A 15,903-nucleotide genomic window follows, 5' to 3' on the forward strand; every position below is an offset into this window, starting at 1 on the left:
TCATGTTTTTTTTTCTACTAATGCAAACCAATATCTTTGCTCATAGATATTTTAAAATGTTTTTTTTTTCTTTTTAAACTGCATGTACACCAACAATTTCCCTCAACCCTTAAACAAGATGTAAAAATGAATCTAGCTAGATGTAGACATGCAGAATCCTCAGCACAGACGACATAAAGGTAGTGGTGAGCCACAATGAGCTGCTCATATGACACACAGACGTTAACTGAAGTGCAGCGGCTTTTATGTAGATAGGTGCAAATGTAAGCTTTGCAAATCTGCAGAATAAAACACACCAAAGATCTTAACAGACATATTACATACTTAAAATAGTGTAACTGGGCTGTATTTGAACCGCAAAGCTTAATGCTGCATGTGAAGCGCTGTAGAAATATCCACCCAAAGTATTCAGGTCCATCTCAATCCATTTGAATATTATCAAAAGCAAATTTATGTCCATAACATAATTCAAAACATGTAATTAATTTACTAAAGTTTTTGATGACACACAGTTGATGTAGACCTAAAATTAGACCCATAAAAGCAAAGTTTAATACGGAGATCTTAGACCGTAGCCGTGTCTGACCTGCACAATGACGAGACTAATAATAGCTCCAGCAGACATACACTCCCTCGTTAAGGAGGGTAAGCCACAAAATGTTATTGTTAAAGAAGCTGGCTTTTCACGGAGTGTTGTTAGTGGAAAGTTAATTGGAAGGAAAAAGGCGTGGCAGACAAATATGTACAAGCAGGTAGGTACAAACACAGCCTTGTGGGGATTATGAATCAAAGCCTTTCCAAGAGTTTGTGGGAGACTCACAGATTCAGGAGCAACCAAACCCAGGATTTCGGTCTTGTTTTAAACCAATCTAAGTATCTACATGTAATGCTTCCAATTTCTTGAAAAAATAAATGTTGCTTTTTTGGATACATGTAAGCCATAATCGTCAAAACGAGCAGAAAAAAAAAGGGATGGAAATATATTTCTCTTTGTGTAATGAATCAAGTGTCACTTTTTAAGTCAAAGTACTGAAGTGAATCAACTTTTCTCAGGGTATTCTAATTTGTGAAGATGCACCAGTAGAATAATTTGTTTCTGTCTGTACGCTCAATCATTTTAAAAACTAAGCGCTTCTAGTCCGTGAAGTTGCAGCAAATCTAAATCCGTTCTAATTTAGTCAAGCATTTGAATGTTTGCAGTCGCTTGGTGTCAGTCTTTCAGCTCTGTTACTTCAATCAAACCCAGATGAGCTTTGTCACAAATTTTTACAGAGAACCAATTTTTTAAAAAAAAAGAAAAAGAAAAATGAGTGCACCTGGCATCAAACACAAATCATCTCCGTCTCTTTTCTGTTTCCATTTTTTTTTCTTTCCTGCCTTTGTTTCATCTCCTGCCTCTGTCATCTCTCTCTGCTGTACCTCGCTTCCACTTTACCCTGCGTGCTTCTGTGTTTTATTCCGCCCACAGTCGGACATCTATTTTGTCTCGTCGGCGCCGGTGAGCTCAGCCTCCAACTGCAGTTCCAGAGACACCAGCTCTCAGAGCTCCCCCCAGACGCCCACAGGCTACGAGATGCCCGTATTTCCTTCACCGCTCGGAGATGGTAAAGCCCTGCACATAAAAAGCACCGGGGCGAGAAGGCCGGTGGAGGGGCACGGAGGGGGGGAGAGTTGTTGCCTGGAAGGTGTTCAGATGTCTGCAGAGCTATGTGACTTTGGGTGCCCTCACAGGCTTCAGTTTGACATTTGCATGAAGTGAACTCTGCAGGACGACTCTGCGACTCCACAGATTGTTAGGGTTAGTTATGCACAATTCAATTCCCGTGCAGGTTTTCTCTTACTTCGACTGAGACCTTTTCTTCTGACTCTGTTTCAGGACAGTCGACTTTCTTAATCTACCGCTCCATGTTCGCTACGGGTGGAGGTGCTGGGTGAACATGTTGCTATGGTTTCAAGTTTCTTTCTCCCGTTTGTCGCCTTTGCGCGAAGTGTGTCGCCAACTGAGCGCTTAAAATCTGACAACGTTGTAGTTAAATCCTGTACGGATATGATGTTTCAAGTATAGATTAGGACAGAGGATAATCGAAATAACTAGTAAATAACCAGCACAACACTCATTTGATTAATTTTGATGGGATTTTTGACTGCTCTCTGTCCAGAAATATTCATACCCATTGGATTTCTTTTCACATTTTGTCAACAACTCGGAATTGTTGTGCTTTTTCACTTACATGTGATGGTAATGAATAATTGCAAAAGGACAGGAAAGGTCTTCTAAGGGTTTTTTTTTTTTTTTTTTTTTTTTTTTACAAACAAAACATCTGAAAGCCGTAATGTTCATACATTACGGTTCCTAAATAAAAATCCAACCAATGGCCTTCTTAGATCATGTAATCAATAACTGGAGTTCAGTGGTGTGTGATTTAGTTTGAGTTTAAACCCGGCTGTTCCTGTGGAGACCAAACATAGCAGACGGGTCGTCGAGAATCTTAAATCAGGGTTAGATTAGAAAATAATCTGGACCGACGGATATATCAGACTATTTACCTGCATCCTTTCCCCCCCACCATTAACAGCATTGATTTCAGTGATTGTTAGGATCATTTTAACCCAATTTTAATCCCTAATGGTGTCCATATTTCCTCACCCAGTCTCCCTTCCCTCTCAATGCTGTGTCAGCCGTCCTGAGCCGATGCGCTGATGGATTGAGAAGGAGGAGGAGGTCCGCTCCTTGTTCATCGGATTTTACATCTGTTGATGTTGGTGACTTGGACTGGAGGACAAAGACAGAGAAACACTGTTATTAAATGAGTTGCCCGCGCCATTAAGCCTCATCCGTACTGAGGGGAGCAGTTATTTACAGGTTCCATTAAGGCTAACATGAAGAAAGGTTTGGCTGTTGCTGCTGCAATTAGCCGAGGGCAGGATTTATGCTCTTAGGCCGCTGCAGGTAATCAGTTCTCTCGGAGGGATTTTCATTTTCTGCCCTGTTGTTTCTAGTTGTGTGTCGTTCTGCACCACACAGACAACTGAGACTGTGCGTGTGTGTGTGTGTGTGTCTGTGTGTGCGTGCGCGTGTGTGTGTGTGTGCGTGTGTGTGTGTGTTACTGTGTGTATGCGTGTGTGTGTGTGTGTGTGCGTGCGTGTGGGTGTGTTTCTGCACCTAAATCTGTGTTACTGTGTGTGTTCAGTTTGTGTAACCCTCTTCTTCATTCCTGGTTCAGATTCAATACGGATCCCCTATGGTACCAAGCTTTCCCTGTACTTGTCTAAGGACGCTGAAGGTACTGCAGGATTCTCATCCTCAGCTCATAAAATACCCCTCCATCCCCTCATAAAGCTGCCCCACTAACACACACACTCACACACACACTTTCCCAGAGTGTATCACCCTGTCTGCTAAAAGGCGGCATGTTGACTTGGACGTTGGTTGAATGTTAAGTGAACGTTATGTCTTCCCCCGTCCTCCCACCCTCTCTTTCCGTCTCAACTAATTAAAGCATTAGCTCGAGAAGGGAGAGAGAGGGCAAAAGAAAGGATAGAGCACAGAGAGAGGAGTGAAGCGGAGGTGATAACGTCAGTCGAGAAGGAGGGCTTTATAATTGCGGGGAGAGAAAAGAGGCGGAGACGCAGGAAAGGTATGCCAGGAGGAGGAGAGGGAGGGCGAACGAGGCAGAGAGGGAAGGAGAAGACACGTTTGTCGCAGCATGATTTACAGATTGCACTGTCGCCATGGAGACTTTTGTCAGCCCGCTCTTCGATCCAAAGTGGGAGTCCAAACAGCGGTGCCACAGTCTGATGATGGGGGATGAAGATGGGGTGAGAAAAAAAATAAAACTGAAAAAGAAAGAAAGAAGGGGGGCTTGCTGACAAAAATCTCCAGCTCTAACCGCCTGCGCGCTCGCCGCGTCTGCTCCGTGGGGAGGTTTTCATTTGATGTAATTGCATCAGTAATGAGAGCGAGGTGCTGCTACAGAGGCGGTCGCTGGCCGCCCTCGACCTCCATTGGCTCGAACACACACAGACACACACCGAGGACCTGCGGCCGAGCAGCTCGGGACAATTGGACTCTCAATTGGCACCCAGAACATCCCCGGCATTCAAGTGCCGATCATTTGCCAGTGTGATGGAGAGCAGCGCTCCCCCTGGTTCAGAAACTAATGCATGTGGAATATATTGATCTCTCTGATTATGTATTCCAAGTAACTGTATGCTTTCTTTTTTTTTCCTTCCTGTGTGACAGCGCAACGATCTGTAATAGCACTAACACAATGTACCTGTCGAAAATGAGTAGTGATCTTCCCTTTACTCCACTTGCAGACTTACATTTCAGACGAAAGCCATCACTTCTATTCATTCACACGGAGCTGCCCCATAAGAGCAGCGAGAGGCTGCTGAACTCCAACACTGCCCCCTGCTGGCACAGGGGAGCTCTGCACACTGCAGCTCCACCTCAAATTGAAAAAAAAAGGAAAAACAACATAATTTAATAATTACCAAGCAGACTTTAGGTTTTGAACATTGTGCTGAATATTAGATTGTGTGCCATAAATAGATTCTGTTATATTACATTAGGAAGATTAATTTTCCGACTGCATGCTGTTTGAGTAAACAGGCCTATTAATCATCTCAGAGTTGCTTCATGTAGATTTATTAGATTACATCATCAGTGTGTCTGAGGAAGAGAGCTTAGGTTTATAGAGGATGACAGTAAAGGTTAATTTACATATTTTGGTCCTGATCAGAAGTTCACATACACTCATAACTAGCAAAAAGTTATTTGTTCAATTTCAGCTTTTCCCGAAGCAAAGAGATACAACAAAATCTAGGTATTATCTAGGTGATTCACCTAGATAATACCAATAAAATCACACACACAGACTCAAATATCTACATAAAGACAAGTTATATTTGGTTAAAAGAATATGTTCAGGTTGCAGAGAAACAACAGGCTTTGTACAGCCTCTTGCTGGATATTTGACAGCTTGTCTTGGCAGAAATGTTGAAAAAGTTCTTTTAAACGATTAACTACCTGCCACAGACAGATTAGTTCACCAATTCATAACAGGATTGAGGTCAGAGACAATGTACATGATGAATAATTTATTCTGAAACCAGTTTTGATTAGTGTTTGGATTTGATTAATTATTCCAACCACTTTACACAAAGCATCACAAAAATAACAAAGATTTAAAAGATCATCACACCCATGATGAGTGTATGTAAACTTCTGACTCAACCAGCAAAATCTATAGAGAGATAAATAAAATATATGCATAGAAATATACCGATCGTCTTACTGTTGAAATCAAAACATGATGTTTTGATTTCTCTGACTCCTCACTGCTACAATTATCTTTGTTTTCATATATTTATGTATTTCTTGTTTTATTCGTCAGTATTGCTGTGGTTATGGTTGATCAGCAATCGGTTTTCCTCGTTTTTCTACTTGTGACAGCTTCAGGGTGTTAAAACTCTTATTCTGCATGCAGACAAAGAAATTGTAACAAAAAAAAAAAAAACATAAAGTTAAGGCAACATTTTTCAAAGCTGTCTAAATGTATAAGGAGTGCTTTCAGTAGATGCTGCAAAGCCCAACAATGAAGTTCTTCATTTCAGGAGTTTTATGTGTTTTTTTTTATATATATATAATAATAATAATAAACTGTCCACTTTTCTCTTTGTGTGATTTCTCTGGCATTCCTACCTCTGCCCATTTTTTAAAAACTTTCTCTTTAATTGTGTCATTGCATATTCTTTAATTTCCTGTTTCTTCATCGTTTTACTTTTCTTTTTTTTACTCCCTACAAGGTGAAGCGACATTTAAGCACATCTTCAAGATTCCTCTGTGCAACCTGGTGGGCCGCAGCATCGAAAGGCCCCTGAAGTCCCCTCTGGTCAACAAAGTGATGACCGCCCCCGCCGTGATGGTGCCCACTCCTCTTATCTCCGCCACACACTCACTGTCCCTGTCCCGCATGGAGATCAAGGAGATAGCCAGCCGCACGCGGAAGGAGCTGCTGGGTACGCTGAACCAATGATTAAAGAGAATTGCAAAAGATTCACACCCTTGAACTTTTTTTTTTTTTTTTACATTTTACCACTAACACCAATTTTAAAGAATTTGATTTGGGGTTTTTTTTCTTCAAGTCTTTCCACGGATTCCTTTCTTTTAGCAGTGATTTTCTTTGTGTTGCTCTTCTATAAAGGCTAAATTTTAGACTGTATGGCTAGTAGTCGTCCTTTCGACAGATTTTAACATTTGATTTATGGATCTCGGAGCTTTTAGCTGCTTCTCTGATTAGCGTCATGTCTTTCCTCCTTCATGAACTGAACACAACTGCATGAAATGCTGGAGGTTTTATTTGGCGTTCTCAGAGTGAAGTGATATAATTGTACCCTACAATTTTCTGATTTTTTTAAAATTAGCTTCACAATTATGAACTACTTTATGTTGATCTAGTCAAATAAAATTTCAGCAAAAAATATCAAAGTCTGTGGTTGTAATGTGCTTGGAGGTACAACGTATGCAAATGATCTAAAACGTTTAAAACATTAGTACTCCATAATGCAAATGAATCACATTAGCTATTTTGCCAGAATTACGCGCATCGAACAGATTTGTACTGCGATCAACAATGCAGTACGATGCTTTTAAATTTTCCTGAATTTGCAAACCTGGAAAATATTAGTTTGAAACAATAAAACATTTTCTTGAGTGTTTGTTTTTTTAAAAACATGCATTTTTTACATTTCAAGCTTACAAAATTAAGCAAGCAATTAATCATGATTCAATTCTAAAGTGCAATTAATCTGATCAATTCACAGCACTAAACGTAGCAACAGTGAGAAAAAGCTCAAGGTGTGTGAAAACTAATGCAAGTTGTCCTGGTGCTCTGCACTGAAACTTCCTGTTTCAGCCTCTCAGAAAGTAACCAACTTTCTGTTACTTTGCATCAATCAAGGCCTGACCGAGGAGCCGAGCGGGAAGTCGGACAGCGGGTCAGTCAAACAGAGGAAGATGAGCAAAAAGAACACTGACGAGGATCCCAAAGCTCGAGCGCTGACGTCAACAAACAGTGACAGGTAAGGATTGCAACACTGGAGGGAGAGACTTGTAATAGCTTCTTTGCTTTCCTTTTTTTCAGTAAAGTTTGTTGACAGTTCTTTGCTCAGCAGGTTAGCCTCAGACTCAGTGGACGCGGAGCTGGACGTCCAGCTGCACTGCTCGTCCGCCTTGGAGGCCGATCCGGAGATGGTGGTGCTGCAGGAGGGCAGTCCGCCTCTCGCCAGCGCGTTTGCCTTCTCCACGTCCTTCGGAGACGATGTCCTGGACCTAAAGTGAAGACAATCCTGTTGTGCACTTCTCTCCTCCCATACCTTTGTGCTGTCACAGTCATTTTGTTCTTTTTTTTTTTGTTTTTGCCTTTTAAATTAGTTTCTTGAAATATATCCCTGCCTTCTAGTATCCTGTGTCTCTCCATCCATCCATCAGGGTATTGGAGGGAGAAACGAAAACATGTCTCAGCTCATGTTTACCGTGCGTCACTGCATCAGGTGTTTTGTGTGGCCCTGCGGCTGATGACCCAAAAAAAAAAAAAGAAAAAAAACGCTGTGAGGTTCTGCGAGATGCCCGGGTGTGTTCCAGCATCTACAGTAGCTTTGAGAGACGGGCAAACTGAACGTAGATCCGCAAACATCTGTGCATCTGAACGCGGTTCCCTCTAAAGCCGCCGACTCCGTGTTGTACATTATTTCAGATCCGCTTGCAAATGTTGTATGACACCGCTCCGCTCTGTATGTGTACATCTGTTTATACACCAAACTGCACACAGTGCCAGGCACACCTGTCTGATCTGTTTATACATATTTATAGATATATTATATATAAAAAAAAAAAATCAATTTTGCTCCAGCCTTCAGTGATATTATGTTTTGTTTATTGTTTGTTTGCTTTTTGCTCTCTGCACCGATCCTCACTCACCACTAAACAGGTAGACAGGGCAGGAGGTAAAAAATCTCCCTTAAGTGCCATTTCCCAGCATCCACCACTGATCCACTCACAATAATCACGGCATCGTGGCGTCCGACTGTGGCAGCCGTCGCTGCAGTCCACATCACACGAGTTTGTTTACTGCCGAAGAAATCCCCGACACTAAGGCCAGCGTGGCTGACGAAGTACACAAACGACAGAAATGAGACACATCTGTTGTGTGCTGCATGGTTGATTAAAATTTGAGTAAAGCTTTAGTAGGAAATGAAATAATTCAAGTAGGTTTAAATTATAAGGCAAGACTTTTTTTTTCTTTTTTTTTTTTACTAATTTTAACCATCATATGTTTCTCTCTGTAACATTATCCAGAAGCTTTTCTGGACTTTTCAGAAAAGGGTCCAATATGCACGCTTTCTCTACTTGTTTTCGTTTGCCCTTATAGAGATAATCCACCTAATACGAAACATTAAACAACCCTAAATGAGAGACATTTGCGAAATACCTTCATCCTCACATTTGTCCCTTCTTTCCAACTCTCCACCTCTGCTTCTTGAATTCCGACCTCCCCGAGAGACGGATTCACAGGACCTTGCAAAAGTATTCCTACCCATTAAACTTTTTAAAAGTTAGAATCACAAAATTCTATTTATTTTATTGGGAGTTTTAAGTAGCAGACCAATACAAAATAGCTTATTGTTAGGAAATACAAAGAAAGTTATGCGTAGTGATCGAAATGGTGAGCAAATGAAAATTGGAAATGCGTCCATGTTGGAACGTGTGTCTATCGATTCGGTTCATTTATGTTACACCGGATGACAACAGATGTCTCAAAGCACCTCGACCACACAGATCAAATTCAAATGCATTCAAGTCTGTCCTAGTAATTACAGCAAAGCTTAGTTTAATATCCCATTTAGTAAACTTAGTTTTCTAATGTAACTCAGCTGACTGCATCGAGTCACTGACTCTGCAGTAATTTCGTCTCCAGAACAAGCGTCTGCTTCGAGTCGCTACCAGATGACTCCTAAGGCTCATATTTTTCTCTATAGTGTTTAGGAAAATAGTTTAAACTCAGTCAGCAGTTCTTGTCACGGATTTTCAGTTGCATTTAGGCTTTAACTTTGACTAGACCATTCTAACAAACGAACATATCTTGATCTAAACTGTTGAAGCTTACTCTAGCTGCATATTTAAGGTTATTTTCCTGCTAGACGGTGACGCTCCACTCCAGTCTCTCTTTGCATTTAGCTTCCCATCAACTCAGCTTTCCTGTTCCTGCTAAAGAAAGGCATTTCAACAGTATGATGCTGCCACCACCATATTTTAATATGGTAACGTTGTCTTCAGGGAAATGCGCAGAGATAAGTTTTCCATCTCACCATATCCATTTCCATGACCAGAGCACATTTTCCTATCATTTTCTTTTCACAGTTAAATGCTGCCTTGTGATGGTCTATCAGTAAAACTTGTTGAAAAATGTTCTGAAGTTTGTGGTTGTAATGTGGCAACTTTAGACGGTGTAAGATTTAAGTTGCATTCATTTCACATTAAATTCAACTCAGCCGGCTCTTTTGACACGGGCCGCTTTCCAAGCTACACCTCGGCCGCCCTTTGTATCCAAATGACCATTTACAGCGACATAAGTGCCTGAAAACATCTGCGAAAAGGCCTGACAGCAGCCAAAGACTGTCATTCTTGATCAGACTCGCATTTAATCCATCTGGCGATGCACACTGAAGAAAGACTCGGTGTCCCTGTTATCATGTGGACCTCTTAGATCATTAGTATGGGAACTTTACTGTCCCATATGAAAGGAACTGAGGCAAAACCCAAGATCGAACAGATTGTGTGTATAAACACACAACTTTACGTCTGCGGCATTGTTGCACATCTATTGTTAAAAATACAATTAATCTGCAAATGTGTTTTATCCTATCCACAAAACTTAGTGCTGCAATATGCAAACACCTCATTGCGTCAAGCACCAACAGATAGCTCAAATAAACTTTCTCCAATTTCCTCTTCAACCTCACTTTTTTTTTCTTTCTTTAAAAAAAATAGTAAACAAACTATAATTCATGAGGTTTTATTGAAAGGCAAGATCTTCTAAGCTTCTGCCTATATTTCACCTGTTTTGAAACTGGCATGACCAGGTGAAAACCATCTTTTTCCGTTTTCCTCTGCAGTGGGGTACAGCGTTTCGCCGTGATGGGAGACGAGGCTGTATGCAAACTAATCAACGTCATAAAATCGGTTTGTGTCTGACTCCTTAAAACATGCGCGGCTTGAAAGGCGTGAGGAGCAGCAGAGTAGGACCAAAGTAGAAAGCGTAGAAGAGATTCACACTAGGAGTTGTAAGGCGGGTAAGAGAGTGCGTCTACAGATATATATTTCACAAGAAAACAGCTGTAAGATGTTGCATGAACCCTTATCCTCACTCTCTTTCCCTTCAAGCTTTTCCCCTGTTTCTCTGCCTGCCACAGCACGGATTCCTCCAAAATGGTTACCAAACTTAAAAGGAGGAGGGGGGGGAAAAAACTACTACTTCAATTTTTTTTTTAAATCTCTGAATTAAAGGTGACTAAGGGAAACACTGCTTCACTAACTCATATGGGTCCTGTTTTATCTCACTTTGCTCAAGTTACACTTCCCCTCTGCTTTTTCACTGCTTTTTCTATTTTTCTTTTTGTAATAAAATCTATATTTCCTGTTTAGATTGTCGCTGAACTTCTCTGTGATATCAAAACGAAAGAAAATGTACAAAAAAATAATTTACACCAAGTGTCTTAAAATATTGTATCGCCATCGTTTTTAATGCCAAGTACTTGTAAATGTTTGTGCATCAAATGTGGCCTCAAATGAAACTGAACTATATTATTATTATTACTATTATTTAAACAGTTATTTTTAACAAGTGCTGTAGACCACTGCTGTGAAAGTAGTTGATTCTGTTCATTGATATGTAATAAATATTTATGGAATTTCAATCGCGTGACTCACTGGATTTGGTTTTGAGATCAACTTTTATTGCTCCAATATCGTATGACAGATATGTACACAAACTCTCCAAAAACATTTTTTTTTCTTATAACAGTTTGGTGATAATTAACTTTTTCTGATTTAGGTCAGTAAAGATTATCAAAATTATTTTTCTTCCCCAAATGCAAACCTAATAAGAGGGAAATATATATATATATATATATATTTTTTTTTTTTTTTTAATTACAGAAGCATAATTTCTCACATAATTTTGTGAGAGGGAAAAATGAATTTTAAGTGGTTTTCTTTCTTTTTTTTTTTTTTTACAAAATAAGACACTGCTACATTTAAAGGTAAACCTATTATTATCTAAAAGAGAAGTATAACTGAAATTCATTAGTTTTCATTCATTACTAGAGTTTTGATGTTGATCAAATTGTCCAAATTCAAACTTTTAATTAGTAATCAGAAGCTTCCTTATTATCTACAAACATAAATGTAGGGAAAATAATAATAATATTCTAAAATCACAAGAGAAGTGCAGCAAAATGCTCGTCATAAAGTCTAACAACTTTTTCTTTCGTGCTTCAGGCTTGCCGATAAGAAGTGAAGAGCCGTATTTATTTCTCCATCGGACAAATCTGTAGATTCACAACATGACCACAAGGTGGTGCTAAATATTCACGAAAGTCCACGTTAATAAAGCAATCAAACAAATATTTCTACCCGTTTTGTTGCTTGTCGTGTTTCCTTACTGAAATTAGCCTTTTTTCTCTCTCTCTCTCTCCCTTCAACAACAGGATATCTAGTCAATAACAACCTCCGTTTTTGTTGGCGGAAGAGCTACAAATGAACACCGAGGCGCTGTCAACCTGTTCTACACAAAAAGAATACACACAAAAAGGGGTAAATAAATGTCCTGTATTGTGTGCATTAGTTGAATTTACCCGTATACAGAAAAGAAGAGGTTGAAAAGGTAAAGACACACCCTTGCTCTTTGCAGGTGAGCTTTATGTGTCCTCCAGATTATATGTATTATGAGAGCTCTGTCTTTCAGAGCAGGAATTTTCCAGTCCTCCCACAGACTAGGTCGGTTGTATCGTATCTTTTGTGTGGTAAAAAAAAAAAAAAAAGAACAAAAAACGTAAAGGGGAAAAAATCAGTGACCACAATGGATTTTAGCTTTATGTTAACATTAAATAATCTCAACCACTTGTAAAATAACCAGAAGTAGGATTACTGGAATATGATGTACAGAAGTGGGAAAACTGTGGCTTCAGGTTATACAGCACTGAGACAAAGTCTGTCGACAGAGGGGGAAAGAGAAAAAAAAAACTTCTGAAACTCCACACACCCCATATGTTTTCAAAGTCAGGATGGATGACTTGGCATTTAAGCGTAAATACATCTGTGATGCTTCCCCACTTCTTTCCCAACACCCCTCTTGTAATGAAAGTGAGCTCAGCCGGGTCCAGAGTTTTACGTAACAGGCGCAGGAATGCTGGAGGTTTGCCTTGGACTTCTGGATCATCTCACTCGCACATGAAAAAAAAATAAAATGGGGCCCCATCCCGTTCCAAACCAGTCTCTGCAGAGCCAGGCTAAAACAACAACCAACCTGATCATTGAAATTACAACACAATGGCTGTTCTCCCTCCCAGGGCAGGAACTGTTTTATTACCTAAAAAATATATATCCTGATGAGCCTGCATAGCTAAAGAAAGAGTAATAAATTAGTTACAAAACCTTAAGGATAACCTCAGGATATATTTTCACAGATTTGTTTTTTTTTCTATGTTCTTGCAGGCTGTTGAGACACGTTCATGTTTCAGTCCTTTTAAGAGAAATAGGTTTGACTTGATATTTCGACACCCCGTCAGTCAGGTTCCGTTTCATACAATATTCAAACAAGGCTTATCGTGACAGTCAGAACACCTACGCAGGAAACAGTCTAAGCCACCATAAGTGTACAAAACCACACCAATGGTGGTCTGTGTTTAGTGTAAACACGGGAGAGGTTAGGGATCAACGTACAGCTGGAAAAAAAATATCCCAAAGTGGCTTTGAGTCACTAGATTTCAAGAAATTTCTGTTAAAACAAAAAAAAAAAAAATCTGCATCAAACTTCATTTGCATTTTAGATACATCAGTAGAGTCTATGGCGTCAAACATTGTACTTCAAAATCTGTTGAGACATTGTCACATTTTTTAAAGCATAACAATAAAAATACTGACAGGATCTTACTTTAAAATAAAACTTTTTTAAAAACGCTCAGGCGTAATCCAACAGCTTATATTGCACTCCCACTGTCTTTCTATAGGAACCCGTAGTTAACCCTCTCTGATATAGGTCATGAATGGGCGTCCAAAGATTGGTCTTTTGACTTCTCTTCACTCCTAACGTCTTTGAAAACTAGGCGAAGGATGCCACTGACATCAGGATCTGAACAGCCATGGAAACACAGGGCACCTGTGCGGCGGTGTAGGCCAGAGAACGGGTGGGTGCTCGCAGGGCCAACAGGTAGGCAAGGCTGTGCAACACGCGGGCGAGAAAAAACACGAGGAAGTGAAGGCGAGCCACAGTTAGCGAAGGTCCGGTGAGGGAGTAGACGGCCCCCAGGAAGAGGAAAGGGAGGATGTTCTCCAAGTCGTTCAGGTGAGCCCTGAAGAGGAGATGAAAAGATTCAGATTGAGAACTGCTGTCACTTTCCTGTTTGTACTGTTCCCTCCTGCTGGGAACTTCTTAGAAAGCAGCCAGTTACATTAGCAAGCAACAATGAATATTTTCTACTTTTATATTCTCAGTCTATTTGCATGTTAGAAGTGAATTGATTTGCGATGCCTTCCATTCTTTCCACACCCTCCTCCAGATAGAAAACCCCTAACGAACACCTAGGGTGTCACTGAAACTGAGACAAGCACAAAGGTTCCCAACAATGGATTCCTGGGAGAAACCGCAAACCAATCCTAGAGTAACTGGTTTTGAACACAAAAGGCTTTAATTGATAAGCAGGCATCTTTTTTCTTCTTCTTTTTTTCGTTTGACTTGAGTCCATAGAAGCTGTATAGCTATAGTACAGCTACAGTACAGCTACTGTACTGTAGCTGTACTATAGCTATACAGCTATAGTAGATTCTTTAGTCTAAAGATTCTTTAGACTTTTATGTGAGGGTTTGGCAAAAAAACACAGGAAAAGTATAAAAATATGTTTACTTTTCATGTGTCCCAATTTTTTAATCAGTTAACCAAATGCCAGACCAAGTTGCACCCAGTAATGATCAACCCAAGCAGTCTCTTCAGAGCCCTCAGCAAATCTGAACAAACTTAATTTGAACTTTGAATATGAACATATTCTCCGTGATGGTGAGTAATTCAATAGTTTTTTTTTTTAAAAAAGGGTTGATACATCTTTATTCAGCTAAAACTTGTCCTTTGAAATGAGTCAATTTTGACCCCAGGCCTGCTTAGTACCCATTGAGCCTGAGCAACCCCCCCACATCTGGGGCCCATATAGACACTTTGATTTGGATAACACAATCAGCAGCTTCCACATTTTAAAAATGAAATCACACAGTGGGAAGCACAACAACAAAAGAAGCTCAAACTACATGAGACAAAAATCTGAACGCGCTAATTGCTGAGTTCCATGAATGTAGGACTTCAGCTGGCATCTGCTGGCTGAAGTCCACTGGTTTCCTTCTGGTTTTATTTTGTGATTTAGTGACTCAGCTATGATGTAGAAATGTGGAAATATGATCACTCATTTAGTAAAAGTGGCATTTCCTAGTCAAGCTGTGACTCAGGCTTGGATTTCATTTGTAAAGAATCGGCATTCTTCCCTGTTGCTTGTTTGGGTAAGGATGAGTGTTTTGTAATTTCCCTGAATAAATCGACGTCCGGTTCGTCGTGCAGCATCAGCAGACACATTAGTGCGTAGGTCTTTAAAAAAGGGCTAACTGGGATCAGGCCATCGGAGCACTTTCCTGTTTCCCTTCCTCTACTTTTGTTGTAATCTTCTAAAAACATTTTTCTTAGGAAATCTGTCATTCCATCAGCATGAAGCTTTGCAAAAACATGCTTTGAAACCTCTTGAACAAGATAGCTTTCAGCTTGATTTCAACATAGTTTAGTGAGTTGTTTTTGCTTTTAATCAGCAGCAAAAAACAAAAAAAGAAAAAACAACCCACATCTGTTTTCCCCTTTTTGTCCCCCTCCCTTCCTATGAGATATCTTTTCTCCAACATGTTATAACAAACAGCTCAGAGTGGGAATGCTTGCACTACAACGTGGAGAAGTACACATCTCAATTTGGATGGGAAAATTCCACCAGAAACAAACGGGAATCACCACACAGACACACAACCCCCTGGGTCCAGTTCTTGTGAACTTTGGCCATACATGCACGCAAATGCATCCACACAGCTTTACCATTTACACCGTTTAGGGTACAAATACGCTTTTCCTAGTTTGCTTTGGAGTGCAAAACATTTCCTTTCTGCGCTCTTACCTTCGGCATCTTTCCACGTAGGGATCCTCTCTGTGAAACTGCAGCCCTCCGTGTCTCAGCGCGTCCTCTGGGTTGGCGAAAGCCTTTTATTTATTTATTTTTTATTTATTTTTTTTCCGAGAAAAATGCAGAGAAAGTGAGAGAGAAAGTCAAACTGATTCGAAACTAAACTTTATTTTATTTTTTTTTTTAAAAACCCTCTTGATTTTCTTACCTTTTTCCGTAGCCTCACTTGTCCCGTTATGATCGCGATAGTGTACATTTTGATCACCAGGAGGACGGCGTAGAAGACAAAACAGGAGAAAACCTCGTTTCTTATCATGACTGTTGCTGGATTACTGTCAGCGGATGAAAAAATAAAAAAATAAAAGTCAAGCGCCAGTCCCGTTGTGCTGCTGCTGAAAGTGAGAGTTGGCCCAAAGG

General features: G+C 40.1%; 2 protein-coding genes across 7 annotated transcripts in view; one reads left to right on the plus strand and one right to left on the minus strand.

Moving 5' to 3' along the window:
• garnl3 (GTPase activating Rap/RanGAP domain like 3) overlaps positions 1 to 10,980 on the plus strand; it is a 42,595-nt gene extending 31,615 nt beyond the window's left edge. For 2 of the 6 annotated variants that reach the window (XM_008423638.2, XM_008423640.2), the window contains exons 26-30: positions 1,469 to 1,604; positions 3,225 to 3,284; positions 5,812 to 6,024; positions 6,966 to 7,086; positions 7,177 to 10,980. In XM_008423638.2, coding sequence (XP_008421860.1) covers positions 1,469 to 1,604; positions 3,225 to 3,284; positions 5,812 to 6,024; positions 6,966 to 7,086; positions 7,177 to 7,345 — 699 coding nt within the window. In that variant the 3' untranslated portion in view covers positions 7,346 to 10,980. Of the gene's footprint in view, positions 1 to 1,468; positions 1,799 to 1,876; positions 2,307 to 3,224; positions 3,285 to 5,811; positions 6,025 to 6,965; positions 7,087 to 7,176 lie in introns of those variants that run through there. The other 4 variants (XM_008423641.2, XM_008423642.2, XM_008423639.2 and 1 more) reach the window with 3 other exon arrangements.
• An 899-nt stretch (positions 10,981 to 11,879) lies between these two features.
• On the minus strand, positions 11,880 to 15,903 carry ptges (prostaglandin E synthase). The gene is made up of 3 exons (XM_008423643.2): positions 15,695 to 15,903; positions 15,481 to 15,563; positions 11,880 to 13,635 (listed from the first exon to the last, which is right to left on the minus strand). Exons 1-3 carry the CDS (start codon positions 15,800 to 15,802, stop codon positions 13,386 to 13,388), a joined length of 441 nt encoding a protein of 146 aa, XP_008421865.1. The 5' UTR covers positions 15,803 to 15,903; the 3' UTR covers positions 11,880 to 13,385.

Source organism: Poecilia reticulata, linkage group LG12 (genome assembly GCF_000633615.1).
Source record: "Poecilia reticulata strain Guanapo linkage group LG12, Guppy_female_1.0+MT, whole genome shotgun sequence".
Taxonomy (NCBI): domain Eukaryota; kingdom Metazoa; phylum Chordata; class Actinopteri; order Cyprinodontiformes; family Poeciliidae; genus Poecilia; species Poecilia reticulata.

Excerpts from the sequence above, each read along its gene's own strand:
- ptges (XM_008423643.2), bottom strand. The coding sequence starts at position 15,802 with ATGATAAGAAACGAGGTTTTCTCCTGTTTTGTCTTCTACGCCGTCCTC. Across the intron at positions 15,564-15,694 it reads AAGTGAGGCTACGGAAAAAG|GCTTTCGCCAACCCAGAGGA; the intron begins GTAAGAAAATCA and ends AATAAATAAAAG. Across the intron at positions 13,636-15,480 it reads TACGTGGAAAGATGCCGAAG|GGCTCACCTGAACGACTTGG; the intron begins GTAAGAGCGCAG and ends TCTCCTCTTCAG.